The following is an 18986-nucleotide window of genomic DNA, read 5'->3' on the forward strand; positions in this document are numbered from 1 at the left end:
TCCCTACCCCTCCCCTCCCCGCTCCTCCCCGCCCCGCCCTCAACCTAGTGCGGGCTGGAGGCTGCGCAGACCTCGACGGGCTATACATGACGTCACAAAGGGGCCAGACCAAGTGGGGCAGCACCCTGCGATCCTGCGATCCTGCCCGGCTCAGCCTCCTTCACATATCTGCTTCCTTAAGTTCACTCTTGCCCAGATAGCTTTCAGTTAAAACTAAAGAATGAAAGCACTAGGTTGAGACACTACGCGGCTACACCCACATCCACTCCTCCACTCTCGCCAAGCAACCGCGCCCCCCGCCTGCAGTGGCATCGCCCGGCCACGCCCAGTGGCCGGGCTTCCAGCGCGAGCAGGCAGGTAGGCCGGGAAGGCGGGGCCAGGCCGGCGTACAGCCACATCTCCCCGCCCCTGAGTGGGCCCGGCGCCCGGGGCTGGCCTCCAAGAGTGGGTACCGGGAACAGCCCGACTGGAGAAGGGCTGCGGGAAGCAGAACACCGCCCCCAGCGCCCAGCGCGCTCCAGAAACATGAGCACAAACGCCTCAGCCTCCTCCCCCGGCGGCACCGGCACCGGCACTGGCACCACTACCGGCACTGGCACCACTACCGGCACTGGCACAACTACCGGCACTGGCACAACTACCGGCACTGGCACCACTACCGGCACTGGCACAACTACCGGCACTGGCACAACTACCGGCACTGGCACCACTACCGGCACTGGCACCGGCACCGGGCGCGAGGCGGAGGGCCCGCCCGAAGCCGGGGGCACAACTTCCCAGGTCCCGAACCCGGCCTCCAACTTGGACGACACCTCGTACAACGCGTCCGAATGGAGCATCCGTTCTGAGTGGCGGTCGGTCTCGGATCCGCTAGCCAGTTCCCAGTGGAGCACGTCCTCAACGGCCGAGGCCGCCTCCTGGACCTCCAGCATACCCTCCCGAATCAGCACCCCCGGTCTTAGCGAAAGTATGGACTCCGACTCCAAGAGTGGCCTCCGGGATTTCAGCGCTTACAACCGGAGCAATCGGATCCCCGAGTCTACCACCCGCTCGAACTCCTCCGATGTGGCCTCCACAGCCTCCAACCAGGACACCGGCATTCCCTGGGTGTTAGTAACAGGACCTACCCCGCCCGTAAACTCCCCCTACGAGTCATTGCAAGGGTCTGTCTTCTCCTCAGGGTTCAGCCCCCTACAGGGTTCGGTAAAAGTACCCAACCTGCCCCCGGATTCCGTCCTGAGCTCAGTGCCCGGCTACACTTGGATGTTTGTACGGGGACCTCCTATACCCAATGACCTTTCGCAAGTGTCAATACAAGCACCTCCTACACCCAGTAACACCCCCCGAGTGTCAGTACAAGGGTCTGCCACATCCTTAGTGCCCAACTTCCCCTGGGGTTTGGTACCAGGACCACCTCTGCCGGATAACATCTCCCCAGTGTCGCCACAAGCACCTCCTGCACCCCATAACATCCCCCAAGTGTCAAGGCAGGCGTCTACCCCCACCTCAGTGCCTCACACTCCGCAGGGTTCAATACAAGAACCTCCTGCACCCAGTAATCCTTTCCAACTGCCGACACAAGGACATTCTAAACCTAGTAACTCTCGCAGAGTGTCAGTACAAGAGTCCGCCCCGCTCTCAGTGCCCAGCTCCCCCCGGGTATCAGCTGAAAGATCAGCTCCGCCCCTGGGCGCTCCCGGAGTATCAGCAAAAGGGTTCGCCCCGCCCACAGTGCCCGGCTCCCCCCGGGTATCAAAAGAAGGATCGGCTCCGCCCCCGGGCTCCCCGGGGGAGTTGGTAGAAGGGTCCTTCCCACCCTTTGCCGTCCGCACTCCTGTGCCTCCGACCCAGGAGAGTGTCAGCCCAAGCATGGAGAATCAAGAGAAGGCGAGTATCGCGGGCCACATGTTCGACGTGGTCGTGATCGGAGGTGGCATTTCAGGTCAGTGTGGACCGTAGCGGTGGCCTGGGGGGTCATGGCCAGTCAGGGGTAGGGAACTTGCAGCAGCGCTTGTGGCGTTTGGGGGTCTCTCATGCATGCGAGAGTGTAGTGTAGCCATGACTCGGCCCCATATCCTGCGAGGTGGGAGTGGGGGTTGTGCCAGTTTTGCTGGTGGTGTGATTGGGGGAGTCAGACACAATAATTTTACTACTACTACTATTAAATACTAATATTTAATTAGCTCTTGCTGTGCAGTTATATTTAGCACTTTACGTGGATTTTCTCAGTCCTCAACAGTCCTGTGTGGTGGGAACTAAATTCATCCCCGTTTTGCAAAACCAAGAAACTGAGGTCTGGGGAGTTTCAATAACTCTCTTGAGGTCGAATCACCTAGCTTGGAAGTGGCTGAATGATTTTCTCCCATTTAAGACCTGCAGTACTAATTCCTGAGGTGGCTGCTTTGCCTCACTGATTTCATATCCTTTGCCCTAAACAGAACATCAGGATACAGATTTCTGTAGTATTGAGGGAGCAGTAGTGTTATTCCAGCCCTGCTCTTCTCTATTTTCCCTAGAAAATTTAGTGGGTGAAGAGGAAGGAGGTAGACTCCTTTAAGAAAAGGTAGGAAAAAAAAAAAAAAAAAAGGGGAAGAGGGAGTGAGCTCTTAAACTATTCCTGTGTGTGTGTGTGTGTGTGTGTTTGTGTGTGTATATATATGAACTTTGTGTGTGTATATACATATATGAACTTGCAGGAAGGTGTAGGGCATTTATTATCCAAAGAGAATCCCTTTATGAAGCAGGGGCTGAGTGCCCTGTTGTATCCTCCTTCCTTCTTTCGCTAAGAGGTACCACCACCTGAATCTTGTCTTCATGAGCCAGTTGGTGGGCCAGGGTTCCCCTGGTCCAGGCTTGGATTTGTGGCTAACCAAGTGAGTGGTGCATGAGGCTTTTCAATATCTTCCTGGAAGCCTCATCATGATTGATATATTAATTGTCACCTATGTTGCCATCATTGGTAAAATGTTCGAAATTTAGGAATTTTGTTACCTTTCAGCCCTGGCTAGAATACCACACTGACCTATCCTGCCCCCACTAGGTGTTAATAATTTCTGAGTTATCCCTGCAGGGTCTGATTCAGAAAGAGAAAGATGATGGGAGTGAGTAAGTAGAGTGGCCCCACAGTAGCCATTTTTATATAAAAATCTTTCGAGGAGACGCTGAACATGCTTACAAATTAATGTTGGGTAGAGATAGCTTTTGACTTGGCCTGTTCAGGATAAACAGTCACCTCTTTATCCTGAACAGGCCAAGAGAAGAGATTGGCATGAACTGTTGCTTTGACAGTTCCAGCCAGTACCAGCAAAAACATACATGTATGTTGGAGCATCAGAGGAAAGCAGCTCCTGGTGGAGAGTAAGAAAAAGGAGTATTTCACCTTGTTTCTCTTTATGTATTTATATATTTGTTTATTCATTCAAAAAGCACTTGTTGAGTACCTGCAATGAAGTGGGCTGCTGTTTCCCAAAATCTGGTCCCACTAGGCAAGCCTCCTAGAAGCAATATGGTTGCAGATCACTGGAAAATAAATGTGATGGCAATGTGTTATATACATTGAGGAGGGGTTCTGGGTCCTCTCCCATCTCCATACCATGTGTATTCTGCAATTCAGAGTTCTTTCTGGGATTTTATTCTTAGTCTTTTTCTTGTTCAGTCTCCAGAATTCCTTAAGGAGCGTTGTTTTTGTATTTTTCCTCTGCCTGATTACCTGCTCTTCCTCCCTTTCTATACTTTATGCTCAATACTTGGTCATTAGCAGAGGTGAAATCACCATGTAGCTGATAAACTTTATGCTTTATGGCCTTATAACTGTAGGTCTCTTCGGTTCTCATTCTAAATAAATAACCAGTTTCATACTCAGTCCTGTATTTGCAATTTGGCTTTCTTATTTCTTAGAGAGGTTACCCAAGTTATATAAGTTGTAGGTCCCACAAAACCTGAATCTGTCCATGGTCACTCTTAATTATTAATTTATTTCCATTTAGGGCGTTTCTTACACAGTAGTTCACACCCCTATTCCAGAGGCCAGCTTCAGTGACACTGGAAAAAGCACTTGGCTTCCTCTAATGTCATCTCCATCAGTCAGATCTGAGTGATTTTAATACTCAGACTGACCAGAAACATTGCTTTCTATCTGTGGTACCTTCGCAGATGGTTCACAACTGAAATGAAAGTAGTTGCCAAATGTGGCTCATGTTAGATCCTGGACATCAACTGAGTGTTTCATGAGCCGGTGAGAAGCATCACTTCCCAAGCATTCTTGTGAATTTAGAAACATACCATTTTTATGTGTGCTTGGCAGTATCCCATAAATTACTTAATAGTCCCTGTGGCAGTTTTATATGCTTTTGGATGTTCTTTACAACTTTTGTTAGGACTTGCATGCTTTGATAGGTTACCCACACATTCATAATACATCACCAATCCATAGCATCAGCAGTGTTATTTCTATTATATAACTCCTAGAAGAGTACATATTCTAAGTGACATTACTCAGAATTGATCCATATTAGCAACATTATTTTTTAATCTCTCTACACAGAGAATAACAGCATCTTGATGTATCTCCTTTTTTTGTCATTATAAAACATAAAATAGACTATGTTTTACAACCACAAACTGTTTTTATCTGCCTAACCACCAATTAAATAATTATATATAGTATGTTAATAGTTGAGAGGGGAGGCCGGGCGCGGTGGCTCAAGCCTGTAATCCCAGCACTTTAGGAGGCCGAGACGGGCGGATCATGAGGTTAGGAGATCGAGACCATCCTGGCTGACACGGTGAAACCCCGTCTCTACTAAAAAATACAAAAACTTAGCCGGGTGAGGTGGCGGGCGCCTGTAGTCCCAGCTACTTGGGAGGCTGAGGCAGGAGAATGGCGTAAACCCAGGAGGTGGAGCTTGCAGTGAGCTGAGATCCGGCCACTGCACTCCAGCCTGGGCGACAGAGCGAGACTCCGTCTCAAAAAAAAAAAAAAAAAAAAAAATGGTTGAGAGAGGAAATAACCCTGCCGATTTGTTGGTCTAGTGATATCTTTAAAATGCTCTGGTCCTTAACCATTCATCATCTATCACCATTTCCTTTTTGAAACTCCTTTCATGTTTTCTGCGATGCTATTGGATCCTGAATTTTTATCCCATACCGATTGCTGCTTTTCCATCGCTTTCATTGTGCTCATATTCTTGCAAGCATCTGGTTTTGAAAGGTTCCACTGTTCATCACTTTGGGGTTCTTAGGTACTCTCTCCCTCTCTTTCTCATTCTAGAACTTCAGCTGTCCCTTATCTGTAGAAAACTCTCAAATCTCTCATTTGAATCCTCTTCTTTCCCTGAACTGTCCCATAGTTTATCTGCTCCTGGGTATTTCACGATTGAACACTTCAGGTTCAACATGTACCATAGCTACTGTGCTAGCCAGTCCAACTTCTTTTCCTCAGTTTCTTGACTCTGTTCTTAGCACTACCATCCCTTCCATAATTTTTGACATAATCTTTTGTTTTATCGTCTGCACCCCTTTAGCAGATCCTTCTCACTCTTCTTTGGGGCTATCTCTCTTCTCCTTTCTCTATGATGACCTCCCTCCCCCCATCACCAGGACAGACTCTTTTTGAAAAAAATTTTTGTATAAATGTAAGGGATACACCTGCAATTTTGTTACATGGATAGATTGCGTAGTGGTGAAGTCTGGGCTTTTAGTATATTCATAATGTGAATAATGTACATTGTACCCATTAGGTAATTTCTCATCATCCACCTTCCTCCTGCCCCCACACCCTTCCAGTCACCAATGTCTGTTATTCCGTACCTCTATGTCTGTGTGTGCACATTATATAGCTCCCACTTGTAAGTGAGAACATATGGTATTTGACTTTCTGAGTTGTTTCACTTAAGATAATGGCCTCCAGGTTCCATCAATGTTATTGAAAAGGCTCTTGACCCCTGAAGCTACCTGGTTATGACCCCATTCCCAGTGGCCACCCTTTACAATAATGTCTCTCCCTTTATGTCCATCCTGCATGCAGTGTTCTCCCAGACTTGATTTTTCTTAAACACTTCTTTCATCACCTTGCGCCTCTGCTCAGGGCCTTTAGTGCTGTCCTATCAGCAGTCTCTCAAACACCTCCCTGCCCCGCCCCGCATCGTGACAAGTAGCATTTCCTACTATTTTCCAACATGGGTTTGAGCTTTAGTCTCACTGCCTCGTGTCCTCAGGCTACACTACCTTTATTTTGTCCCTTCATGCCTTTTCTGTTTTGATCTTAACATGGAAGTGCTTTTCTCTTACATTTATATTCTATCTATCCTTCAACACTTGGCTGAAGATCCTTTCCTTGATCACTCTGGCTCCCACTGATTTTTCTCTCCTCTTGTAGAGCTTGTAATCTGTACTTAACAAACAATTTACACTTGTTTTCTATCTCTTATTTCATTTGATTTTAAGGATAATGGCTCAGTCACTGAATTCAGGTGCTAGTTCTTACTCATGAGCTGCCACAGATATAATAAATGACAGAAAACTAGCGGTGGAAGATTTTAAAATGTGCCCTCAACTGAGAATTTCTGAAATGGCTCTCTTTAGTAGAGAAAAAAAGGAAACAAGAAAAAAGCCCACCTCCAGGGGACAATGTATACTTCCTTCATGAGTCTGTTTGGAATTTGAGTCTTTGGGTCAAAGGGGTTTTAAAAGGCAATCTAGTCTAATCACCTAAGATTTTAATCTTCTTGACAGCACCTCTCTGGTGATTAGGGCCAGATGGCTGTAGCTTTGAACGCATTTAAGGATAGGAAATGCTCGATCTCTCAAAGCAACTCATTACAGGTAGAGGTAGCTCTGGCTCCTGGTCTTGTTTAAGCATTTCAGGAGCCTCTACCCATATACTAAGCAGGGACCAGATCATGGGGAAAGAAAGAGGTATATAAAGATGAGTAAGTAGCATCCCTGTATATAAGGTACTTCTATCTTCTGGAAGAAGTAATCAACTGGGTGAATAATTGACATGAATATAGTGAGATAATAATTGATAGGAATATAGTGAGATAAATATCAATGCAGTGAGATAAATATTAATGTTATGAATATGAACAAAGTGCAGGAATCTTGAGAGATAAGTAGAATTTTAACAGGTAGAAATAAGAGGATGGAAAAAAAGACATACCATACAGGAGATACTAGAGGAATACAGATACAGTCATGAGAGTAAGCCAGACATGAGCAGTGCTTAATTTCCCAATGGCGAGAGTTCCAGGGAATGACAGTAGTTGTTTCCTATGCCTCTAGGGATGTGATCCTGGTAGCTATTGAGATGACCCCAGTGTGCCACGTCTGCCCATGATTTTTGTTCCTGTGTGAGCTGTGAATGGTTAGCGAGTGCACAGTGAAAATGCCTTAGTCATAACGCTGGATTGTCCTGGGTGAATACAGTGTTTCTTCATTTTTTTTTTTTTTGTATGCAATTAAATTCCAAGTGTCATGTAGAAAGACCTCTTCATGTCCAAATAGTGTTTAAGCAATAGAATTCCTCTCTATTTTTGTCCATCAGCTGAGCTCTGCTAAAAGAATTGAGAACACTAGCTGCCCGGAATTCAGTGCTGTATAAAATCAGCAGGAATGAATTTTTCTTATCATCTGAGAGACAGAAAAGCCATTTCGCAAGAAAAATGACTAATGTTCAGCGTTCCGATGACTGAGTCCACAACATACCACAATTTCCCTTTTTTCCCGTAAAAATTATTCTGCTGGGACCATTTTAGGCATTTTAACCCAGAACTTGGCAGCATGTACCGTGTGGTTTTGCAGTGATTAAGAAAAGCTTCCATATAAGAAATGCCACTTATTTTGGGTGCCTTAGTTATTTGAATACTCTGAGGTTCAATGTGGGCTGAGCATTAATTTTGTGCTGTTTAGGACACTTCTCTGCCCCTATTTTATATTTTATTTTTAGGATGTTTTTCCTTCATAAACTTTTAAAATACTGAACAAAGAACACAAGAATTACATTTATTTGTGCTCTGATTTTTTTTTTTTTTTGAAATCTTCATGGTTGAGGGAGCTTTTGGATTTATCTGGCATTTAATGGGAAATTTTAGCATTTAGTCAATACTAATTGATTTGAATTGTTACATAATCCTCAGCTATTGTGAAACATGTATTTAACAGTAGATCTAGGTATAGCATAATTGCATACATTACAGAGACCAGTAATGGAGAAAAAGAAACATGGAACACCATTATTGGTGAATATTGGGTCACAATCTTTGTGTAGTTGTGGCATAGAAATATTTTAACCTATGAAAAATCTTGCAGTATTTGCATTCAAGTGTACTCAGAAAGACTAAGGTTGTATTCTAGTTTTATATTACATATAGGGTGCCCAGCCCTGTGATTTAGAAAGTATAGACACCTGATAAATAGTTGTTAAGGAATATACTTGTATGTATGAGATGTATAGATTTCATAATGATAGGTGTTTTTTTTAATTTTAATTTTGAGTAATTAGAACTTCAAAAATTGAATCAAAACATTTTCTAAATGTTGTGAGCATTTGAGACAAATTGATTGTTGGGACTGTTTCTCCTCCTTTATCATGACAAATATTTTATATTTTTATCAGCAATTTGTATTTTCCTTCAAACAATCTATTTCTCGTTGTGTTGCCATCTATCATTGTGTATTAGGGAAATTGAAAGTCTTTGAACTGTGGTTTTGTCATCCAAGAAGTTGGATTAAGTTATATGTGATATATCTTCTGGTATGGATTTTTAGTAATTAGTCAATTTCATGAAGATCTGTCTCTTTAGTTTTCTTTCTTGGACCCTCCTCAACGTTTTTTTCTTCTATGCTTTATTCTGGGAAGAGTTTGCATTATCTCTCATACTGACATTCTTCACAAACTTAAATCAGGGCCTGGGTCTCTCCACAGGTGCTCATTCACACTTGCCCCATGGCTTCTCTGAGTCTTCTTGAAAAACCCTTTTCTAGTTGTTGCTAGGCCAAAGTAAACAAAGCACACTCATTCACAATATTTAATTGATTGATCAGATAAAAGTGTTAAGAGCATAAAAAACAGATGATAAACTTTAAGAGTCGAAGTAATTATATATTAACCATGTCCAAGGGTTATAGAATAGTGGCCTATAAGAGCCCAAAGGGACTGAAACAGAGGCTCAGAGGGGTCAAGGGAATTACCAAATGCCACAAAATTCTTAGCTTTATAACTTGTCCTTGGATGCATAAAATACTGACTTCTAGGACAGTGCTCTTTCTGTACCTCACCTCACTGGACTTGCTTTGTCAGCTTATCCATAGATCTGCAGTAAACCTTACTATTGCTTTACTTTGAAGGTTGATGCTCTAAAGCATAGGGACTACTGCTTGACAGAAATTTATATACGATATCACAGGGAATGTTATTGCTTTCTGAACATTTAAATTTAAAAATATGGGGCACCCTATTAGGTAAAATGACTTTCATATGACAAATCTATTTCCTTTTTGGAAAGTCCATTCCTAGTGCATTTAGGATATGTAGAGATTGTTGGGATAGTTTAGATCAGTGATTCTTGACCTTTTGGACCAAATGTCTCTTGGAAAATCTGATGAAAGCTATTGGACCTTTTCACCAAAAAAAAAAGCATATTTTTACACCTAGATGTTTTTCTCCCCTGCACCAGGCCAGTGTTCTGGAAATCTCTTCTGTGTCACTGTCCTAGTAGTGTAATTATTTTTAGCTGATACTGAGGCTTCATGAAAGTGGTGAAAAATATTTCAGAGGATTCATTACATCATTAGACAGTTACTAGTAATGAAATTTTAAATAGACCATGATGAAGAGTCAAAACATTCAGGCTGGAAACGAAGGCACCTACATTTGCTATATTAGGTCCATGATAACTAGAGAAGTGAACTTGACATGTTTTGAAAAGAAAGAATTTGGGAGAAAACATTGGTGAAGGAAATGGAAGGCTGTGGTGATTAAGATGATTTCTTTTAGTAGTTTTCAAAGATTGTTTATTTAAAGTATCATTAGCCCATCGTCTATTCAGTGACTTGTGTGAGGAATAGACCCTATGTAACCTCTGTGTCACAGGGGTTACAGCAATGAGCCTGAAATGCTCTTCATACCTGAAATTGGTTCAGAGGTCCAATGTCAGCACAGAGAAGAGAGGAGTTAATTCCACCTGGAGAAAGTGACAAGGAAAGGACTCGACAGAAGTGTCATAGATTTTGGATAAATTCTGAAATGTAATGAAGATGACCTTTAAGGTGACCATTTCCAGATTAAATGAGTTAGCTTGGAGCTGTGGCCTAAGTTAAAGACCATTTTCTTGCTTGTATATGTCTGTTCATTCATTCAGTAAATATTTGTCAATTGTGCATCACTATATGCCTTGGGTAAAATTTGTGGGGTTTGCTTTCTGCTTTTCTGCTTTGGCATATTGCCTCAAAAATGAAATGCCTCTTCGAAAATCTGATGAAATCTGATTGCCTCAAAAATGAGGCAATATGAGTTGGTGTTTGACTATACTTTTTATTGTCCTTGGAGTGTTCAGTCCAAGAGTCCAAATGTGCAGTTATGTAAGAATTCTGTTGGCCAGAGACCACTTCACTGAATAATAATTAACTTAATATATCATGCAGTGTACTCTGTATAATTCCTAGGTGATGATGAATATCAAAGTTGAAGAAAGATGTCACTTTCAGGAATAAAGAGAAAGAACTAGGCAGGCATCAGAGTGTACACCATAGCTACACTAAAACCTTGCCCCAACACGCTCAGCTTGTGCTCTAGGCATTGTTCACCTAGGACCTTGCCTTTGGGAGTTTATTATGCTATTTGAATAATCAATCTTATAAGAGATTAAACAAGCTTTCCTAAAGTGTGTTTTCAGGTATACATTTTTTTAAAAAGCAGAGGGTGGATAAATGCTGAGTTAAATGGGTCTTTTTGCTGCAGGACTTCTCAGGACCATATGCCAGTGTGCACCAGGCATTTCCCAGAAGGAGAAACAGTATATGGTGTTCCAACTTCCATGAACATTGATTCTTCTCCCCAGAGCATCTTTCTTGAGGACTCATGTTCCATAAAACATTTAGGGAACTACAGCCCATCCTAGCGTGCAGAGTCCAAGGACAGCAATATGGAGTGTCCCTGGTGTATTTTAAGTTTCAATGAAAGAATGGGGCAAATAACAAATTAAGGGGTAATTGCATTCCCTAACTTGGGTGAGATCCTTTTATCTAAAGTGAAGATGAATGCTGAACAATAATCAAATAAATTAGGACTGTCTAGACAACCAGTCTGTTGAATTCAGGGCAAATTGAAGTTAATTGTTAGCTTTCATCTGTTTATTACTTGAGACAGCCCTATCTTTTTTAGTCTATCAAAGGGATTATAAGATTTGGCTTTTCCAAAAGCAGAGAATTATGTATCTGAAAGGAAGTACAAAATGCAGATGGGCGTAGGTATAGATTAGATAGATAGATAGATAGATAGATAGATAGATAGATAGATAGGAATGGTTTTATGTATCAAGGGCAAGTTTGCGTGTACATTGATATTCTCTGTTGTCTTCTGTGAAAAAGCACAATGGTGGTTCAAAGATCAGAAAATGTGCTAGCAGTATTTAGAATCTGCTGACTTACTTAGGCATAAAGGTTAAAATGACATGGCACCCTATCCTTGTCAATGTTTCTTAATTGCTTGAAATAAATATAATCTAGGTAGCATTAGAAACTTCCCTGTTGCCCTCATCCACATAAGCATGATTTTGTTTTCTTAGTATATGGTTCTTCTATTCATTCCAACAAGCATTTGGGCACCGCAACATGCAGGCTCCATCCTAGGGATGCAAAGATTTATAACACATTTCTGGTTTTTCATAACACACGTTTAGCTCATTTATGCATCTCAAGATTAATGCATCTAAAACAAGACACTTGATATTTCCCCATAACTCTTCTTCGCCTGGCTGTTTCCAACCTAATAAATGGTACCACCATTTAACCAGTTGCTCAGGTTAAAAAGCTTGGATCCATTCTTGGTTCCTCTCTTTTTGTCATACACCACATCCATTCCAGCAGCAAATTCTATTGGCTGTAGCCTCAAAATATGTTCCTTATCTCACGGCTTCCCACAACAACTGCAACCACAGTTATCCCCACCCAAGCCATTGTGGTCTTTTGCCTTTGTCCAAGCCACCATGATCTCTTGGCCAGAGATATCTGCCTCTTTAGTAGTCTCTGTACTTCCTTCCTCTTTTGCCCCACTACAGTCTGCTTTCCTCACAGAAACCAGGATGATCTTTTAATAAGTTAAAATAAGATGAATCACTCCCCTACTTATAAGCCTCCAGTAGCCCCTATCATACTTAGACCAAAACCTAGAGTCTTGCTATGGTCTACAAGACACTCTGTCACTTAGTCTCTTCTTACTTTTCCAGTCTCATCTTCTCCTCACTAATTTCCCTTTGGCTGTGCCAGCCTTATTGTTCTTTGAGCACATCAGCCTTTTTCCTGTCTTCCCCAGATACTTGCATGGCTCACTTCCTTACTTCATTAAGATCTCTGCTTTAATGTCACCTCTCAGATGCATTCACTGATGACCCTGTGTAAAAGTGCACTCCCCACCTCCGTGGCTCACTCTCCCCTTACTCTGATTTGTTTATCTTCATAGCACTTAATATTTCCTTAATAGTTCATAATCACTTAATATTAATATTTATTCCTTTATTTGTTTTTTTCCCCATAAAAATGTAAGCTTCATGAGGACTTAGTTATATTCACCTGTATCACAGCACCTAGGATGATGCCCGGGACTCAGTAAGAGTGCAATATTATTTTATGGGTGAATAGGTGAAGGAATGAATTTAGCTAGGTTTATGATACTTGTGAAAGGGTAAGTATATGTACTTGCAGAAATATTCCATTGTTATCCATGCCTTAGATGCTTCTCATGAAGACAGCCCACATTTCATATATCTGTAGGCTGTATTTGAAACATTTTAAGGGGAAAAATAATTTGAGGTAGAAAAAAATTCTTAATGTTTGTGTGTGCTAGTTTTCTCTTTGCAAACACAGTGATGCTCTACAGGAAACATATATGTGCAGTACATTCAAGTGAGTGTATATTGAAAGATGACTCTTCATTCCACTTCAACCCCAAGCACTATACCCCAAAAGTAACTGCTATGATAGTTTATTGTGTATCCTTTCAGATATTTACTGTGCAAGTATGAAGTATATACATTTTTTGTTATTCTACAATGGGCCTATACTATATACAGGGAATCTCAACTTTGCTTATTTCACCTTATTTATTTCAAAGAACTTTCATTCATTTTAATAGCTGTATAGTATTTCAAAGAATGCCTCTACCACATCCTTGTGTGTAGCTCTTGAAGCACATGGGTAAGTTTATGTAAGAGAGCTTACTAGGGTTGTAATTGCTGGATCAAAGGGAGGTCCATTCATAGGTTTTGATAGCTAATGACAACAAGGTTGAATCACTTTACCACCAACAGTGTAAGACAGAGTCTGTTTTTCTGCATCCATGTCAATACTATGTTTTAACTATTTTCATTCTTCAACCCAAGAAGCCAAAATGGTACTTTATTTTTATGTTTCTCCAGTTATGAGTGAGATTGAACACCTTTTCACTGAAAGGCATTTACATTTCTTCTGTAAAACTTTATGTTCACATTTTTTTTTTCTTTTTACTTATTTTAAAAGCATGTCTGGTCATTTTGCTTATTGATTTGTGAGAACTTTTTATATTTTGAAGAAATGAATTCTTTGTTGAATGTTGCAAATATTTTCTTTTTATGGCGTCTGGGTTTTGTGTCTTGCACAGAAAGCATTCTTTATTCCAAGAATATTATTTTAGAAAAATCTGCCCTACTTTATTCTAGCTTTTTCAGGTTTTTATGTTATGCATTTAAATCTTTCTTCTGAGTTTATTCTGAGTAAAGAGTTAGAGAGAGATTCTGCTTTACTTTTTTAATTTCCCCAAATCAGATGTCTCAACACAATATATTGACTAAACCAGGATTTACCTACTGATTTGTATAATTTAGGCTATTTCTAGACCATATGCTCTTATTTCTCTGTCTCTCTGATCTTGTACCAGCACAACTCTTTTTACTGTAGCTTTGCCATACATTTTAATGAAAAGTTGAGCTAGTTATAATGCTTTTTCAGGAATTTCCTGGCAAGCTGGCCATGCTATTTTCCCATGTGATTTTTCACCTGGACAGGTCTAGAAATAAATATATAAAGAAAAAGTTACTAATATTTTAATTGAGATTTCATTACATTTGTAAATTTATTTGGAGGAATTAAGGTCTTTATAATACTGTTTCCTTTTATCCAAAAATAAAAACTATTTTTTTCTGTTGAAATCTTCTATTGTGTCTTTTGGTGATTTTGAAGGTATTTTTCAGGTAGATTTTTCAGAGCTCTTGTTGAGTTCATGTTGCTCTAAGAGGTGAGCTTATTTTTTCCCATCATATTCTAATTCATTGTATACAGGGTAGATATTTATCTTTTAATATTAATTTTGGCTGGGCACAGTTGCTCACAGCTGTAATCCCAGCACTTTGGGAGACTGAGGCGGGCGGATCACGAGATCAGGAGTTCAAGACTAACCTGGGCAACATGGTGAAACCCCTTCTCTACTAAAAATACAAAGATTAGCTGGGCGTGGTGGTGTGCACCTGTAATCCCAGCTACTTGGGAGGCTAAGGCAGGAGAATTGCTTAAACCCAGGAGGCAGAGGTTGCAGTGAGCTGACATCGCATCACTGCACTCCAGCCTGGGTGAAAGAGCAAGACTCCATCTTGGGAAAAAAAAAAAAAAAAAAAAAAAATTTTTAAACTAGACACCTTTTTCCTTGAATTTTCTTTTTGTTTTTCTTTCGTTCATTTATTCATTCCTTCTTATCAATTTTCCAGGCTAAGTTTCCACTATCAATCCACTATGATAATTTTCTCTCTTCTCTAACTTTTATACCTCACTTCACCTTTATCTAATGGCATTGATTAGTACTTGCCCAATAATGTTAAATAAAATTGGTAATGGTGGCATTTCTACCTTGTTTCTGATTTTAATGCTACTGTTGTTTCACCATTAAGCATAGTGTTCAAGCCAATCATGCCAAAAGCTCTGGAAGCTCTCCTAAATCGCTCCAGGCAAGCTGGCTTAAGGACCTCCATGGCACCTTTTCTTTACCTTTATTGTAATCTGGAACATAATGAACTTGATAATGTGTTTATCTTACTGAACAATGTTGATGTGTTTATCTTACTGAACAATGTTGACAAATTCTGTGTACATCCTCAAAGAAGTAACTTTCCACAGATCGCCCTTTGGGAAGTGCTGATTTAGAGAAATACATGATCAACAATACCAACCATAGCATAAAGGAGTTTAAGGATTGAGACAAAACCATGAGGCTTAGAAAAAAGGAGGTCATCAGTGACCTTAAGGATAATGGTGATGATGATAGCTCATACCAGTGGTACATGTACCAGGCATCAGTCACTTGGCTGCGTAATTATATATGTTACTTTGTTTAATCTTCACATTACCCACCAAGGCAGAACAATTATTATCTCTGTTTTATAGCTGTGGCAACATGTTGAAGAAAGTTTCTTAAGATTGTCACACAGTAAATAACAAAATGTGATTGCAAATTTCACTCGCTCTATAGCAGGAGCTCGTCCACATAATACTAGGAGAATCAATCCAGAGCCTGCCCCAGGAGTGTTTTGTTTGGCCAATTCATTATGGGATTTTTGTTTTGTTTTGTTTTGAAACTGAATGCCTTCAGTAGGCATACATACCGTTGAATTTGTGAGTGTTTTTGAATTGCAATCTGAAGTTTTATAAAGTCTATTCATTCATTAATAAATTATTTCAACAAATATTTCCTGAGTGTCCACTGCATGCCAGGTACTATGCTAGGCTCTGGAGATACAACAATAAGCAAAAATGAGCAAAGACCCGATTTTCATGTGGACTTAATTAAATAATATACAAAAAATTGTGTGTGTGTGTGTGTGTGTGTGTGTGTGTATGCGTGTGTGTGTGTGTATGTATGTGGGTGGTAGGAAATGGAGACAGCTGATCATGTGTTGTAGAAAGAAATTCAGAAATCACATAGGAACTGAAAAGGGTGGCATGAGTCAAATTGAGGAATTTCTTACTTTTCTGTGATAGAATAATGTGAATATTCTTGAAGAAATAAGGTAAAGCAAGTGACCCAGGGAGAGGTGGAGAAGGCAGGGCGAAATGTGGAAGCTAGGTTCCAAAGTGACAGTATGCCTGAGATTTATGCCCTGGGAAGCAAAGGGATTATTTCCTCAAAGGCTTCATTGCATACATGAACTCCCAAGGCATGCTATGTGGGTAAAATCATCTCCTATACCAGTTCTCTGGGGACAGCAGCCATTTTGGGTTGTTGGAAGCATTGCAGAATTGGTGGTAATACAGTTTCTATGGGCAGTTGCTTTAAGAACTTGGAGCTTGGTTTGAGGTTGCCATGGTAACACCACTGCTGGCTGCATACAACATCTCACCCAGGCTCTCTTGATCTAATAACCAGGACCCACATTGCCTTGAACTCTCTCAAACAAGGTGTGCTTTTAGCAGACTAACTTTTTTTTTTAAACCTCTCTGATAAATCCATTAACCTATTTTATTTTGGTTTCTGTAACTTGCAAATGACTGAGGAGAGAGAAATTAGGAGAGGAATTGTATTGTTTTAAACTCATCGTCCCTATTTAGAATACTTAATGCAAACTAATTAAAGATCTGCTTGTGCTATGATCTGCTATCTTCCTGTTTTCAAGTTTTTGCATTGTGAAATCTATCATATCTCCTTGTTCACACAATAAGGCCTTAACAAACTCTTTGTGAATATAGTTTCTCTGACCTCTCTACTCTCGCAGAAAACCACAGGATAGGCCGGGCGCGGTGGCTCACGCCTGTAACCCCCGCACTTTGGGAGGCCGAGGCGGGCCCATCACAAGGTCAGGAGATAGAGACCATCCTGGCTAACACGGTGAAACCCCGTCTCTACTAAAAATACAAAAAATTAGCCAGGCGTGGTGGTGGGCACCTGTAGTCCCAGCTCCTCAGGAGGCTGAGGCAGGAGAATGACGTGAACCTGGGAGGCGGAGCTTGCAGTGAGCCGAGATGGCGCCACTGCACTCCAGCCTGGGCGACCAGAGAGAGACTCCATCTCGAAAAAAGAAAAAAAGAAAACCACAGGATACTCAGGAGTCTTGGGCTCTTTTCTTCCTAATGAGCTCTGTTTGCCATGGTTTGGGAGAGGAAGAGCTCTGAGTATAGGGGATGGTAGATTTTGTTAGTGTTCACTTAGACCTCTTCTCTCAAAAACATGGGTGAGAGAATCACACATTTTTGACACTAGGATACTTGAGAGTTTGGTCCAATGGTCTTTTACCAAGGTGGCCCCACATCTCCTACATCCCAATGAATATCATAAACACTTGCTGATTTAATGGACAATAATGTTAGTAGCCTGAAATCACACTAGTAGTTTGAAACCCATGATGAGGGTGCATATACACCATGGAAATCTAAATGCTGTGAAAATCTAAATGCTGTGAAACAGTCCCCGCTTCCCACTACTGGACTGGTTGTTAATCATTTACTGGCATACTTGTATCAAACCCTTCCCTTACACGGGTGGAGAGTGGTGAGAAACAGGCTTCTTATCACTAGTTTCTATGTGGCCATTAAATGATGGAAAATGAAAGAAAGGGAGAGCTGTAATGCATAATGCTCTTCATTTTTGCTTAGTAATTTATATTACTTTGGAACAAGATGAAATAAAAGATTTAAGATGAGCTTTTTATCTTTTCATAATAAAATGTGAAAAAATATTTGATTACAAAAGCTATCTTTATAGTAGCCACATTTTATTTGGTGACTTGCCTTCAGACTTAAGAATCTTTTCTAACAATTTTATCCCATTTACAAAAAAATGCTCAATAAATATTTCGAAAGATTAGGTCAAAAGCCCTTAAACTAATCTGTAGGGTTGACAATTAAGATATCATTTTTTTTTTCTGTAACTGATCATTGAATTTTGTAGTGCTGAGGGGAGGGTAGAATGCATAGTGAGTGACACACAAGTGCAAAAAAGAGTTGATTGTAATCTAAGACTTAGATTTTAAAGTAGGAATAATTTTTAGGTTTTGCCATTCAAATCAGCAGATAGCTACAGTTATTACATTACAAAAGATTTCTCAGCTCCAAGTATTTGCGTGTACTTTGACTTACTAAGCATTCAAAAATACTTTCCTAACAGCATCACACTTTTATTTTCATATTGTATATATTTTAACCTTTAAGTTATCATGGAAATTTCTTAACAAGGTCTTCTTCCCGGTAAACACGCAAACTGAAACATTAGCACTCTTTTATTCAGCATCTTAGAAGAAATATGCTTAATATAGTAGATTTTCCTAAATAACTTAAACCTTCACCCTTCAAATTCTAAGACCTTTTAGAAACCATTTCTCTGAAATCCTTTTTAAATATTTTAAACATATTTCTCATTTCTTAAACTAAGAGTTTAAACTCTCCTTGCTGTCATAGGGCTAATCGTTCTTCTGCCATGTAGAAACTACTTTCACCAGCTTTTAAATTTTATTTAGTTTTATCCTTAAATGCCAAACTGCAAAATGACCTTTGTCACTGGTGTGGTCATTGTATTCGCTCAGACAGCCCTGCTCCCCCCTCCCCTTTTAGTTTCCTGAGTAGTGTTTATTTATTATGGGCACTGAAACCCATGCATAAAACTTGTTTGGAGTTACATACTAGATTCGATTTTATTAAGACTCTAAGTGAGGGTGTGAGAAGTAAAATCCTTCGCTTTTCAGAAGACTTTGTTGTGGTCATATCAGGCACTTGGAATATGGAGATAATGAAATCTATTCCAAGGGATGGTTGTGAGA

General features: G+C 40.7%; 1 protein-coding gene across 1 annotated transcript in view; it reads left to right on the top strand.

Annotated features, from left to right (window-relative positions):
• Positions 1 to 811: 811 nt before the first annotated feature.
• The window catches only part of LOC100998752 (amine oxidase [flavin-containing] A), an 85404-nt gene continuing 67229 nt past the window's right edge, over positions 812 to 18986 (top strand). Inside the window, exon 1 of the mRNA XM_003919035.5 lies at positions 812 to 1942. Coding sequence (XP_003919084.2) covers positions 970 to 1942 — 973 coding nt within the window. The 5' untranslated portion in view covers positions 812 to 969. The remainder of the gene's footprint in view (positions 1943 to 18986) is intronic.

Source organism: Papio anubis, chromosome X, assembly GCF_008728515.1.
Source record: "Papio anubis isolate 15944 chromosome X, Panubis1.0, whole genome shotgun sequence".
NCBI lineage: Eukaryota > Metazoa > Chordata > Mammalia > Primates > Cercopithecidae > Papio > Papio anubis.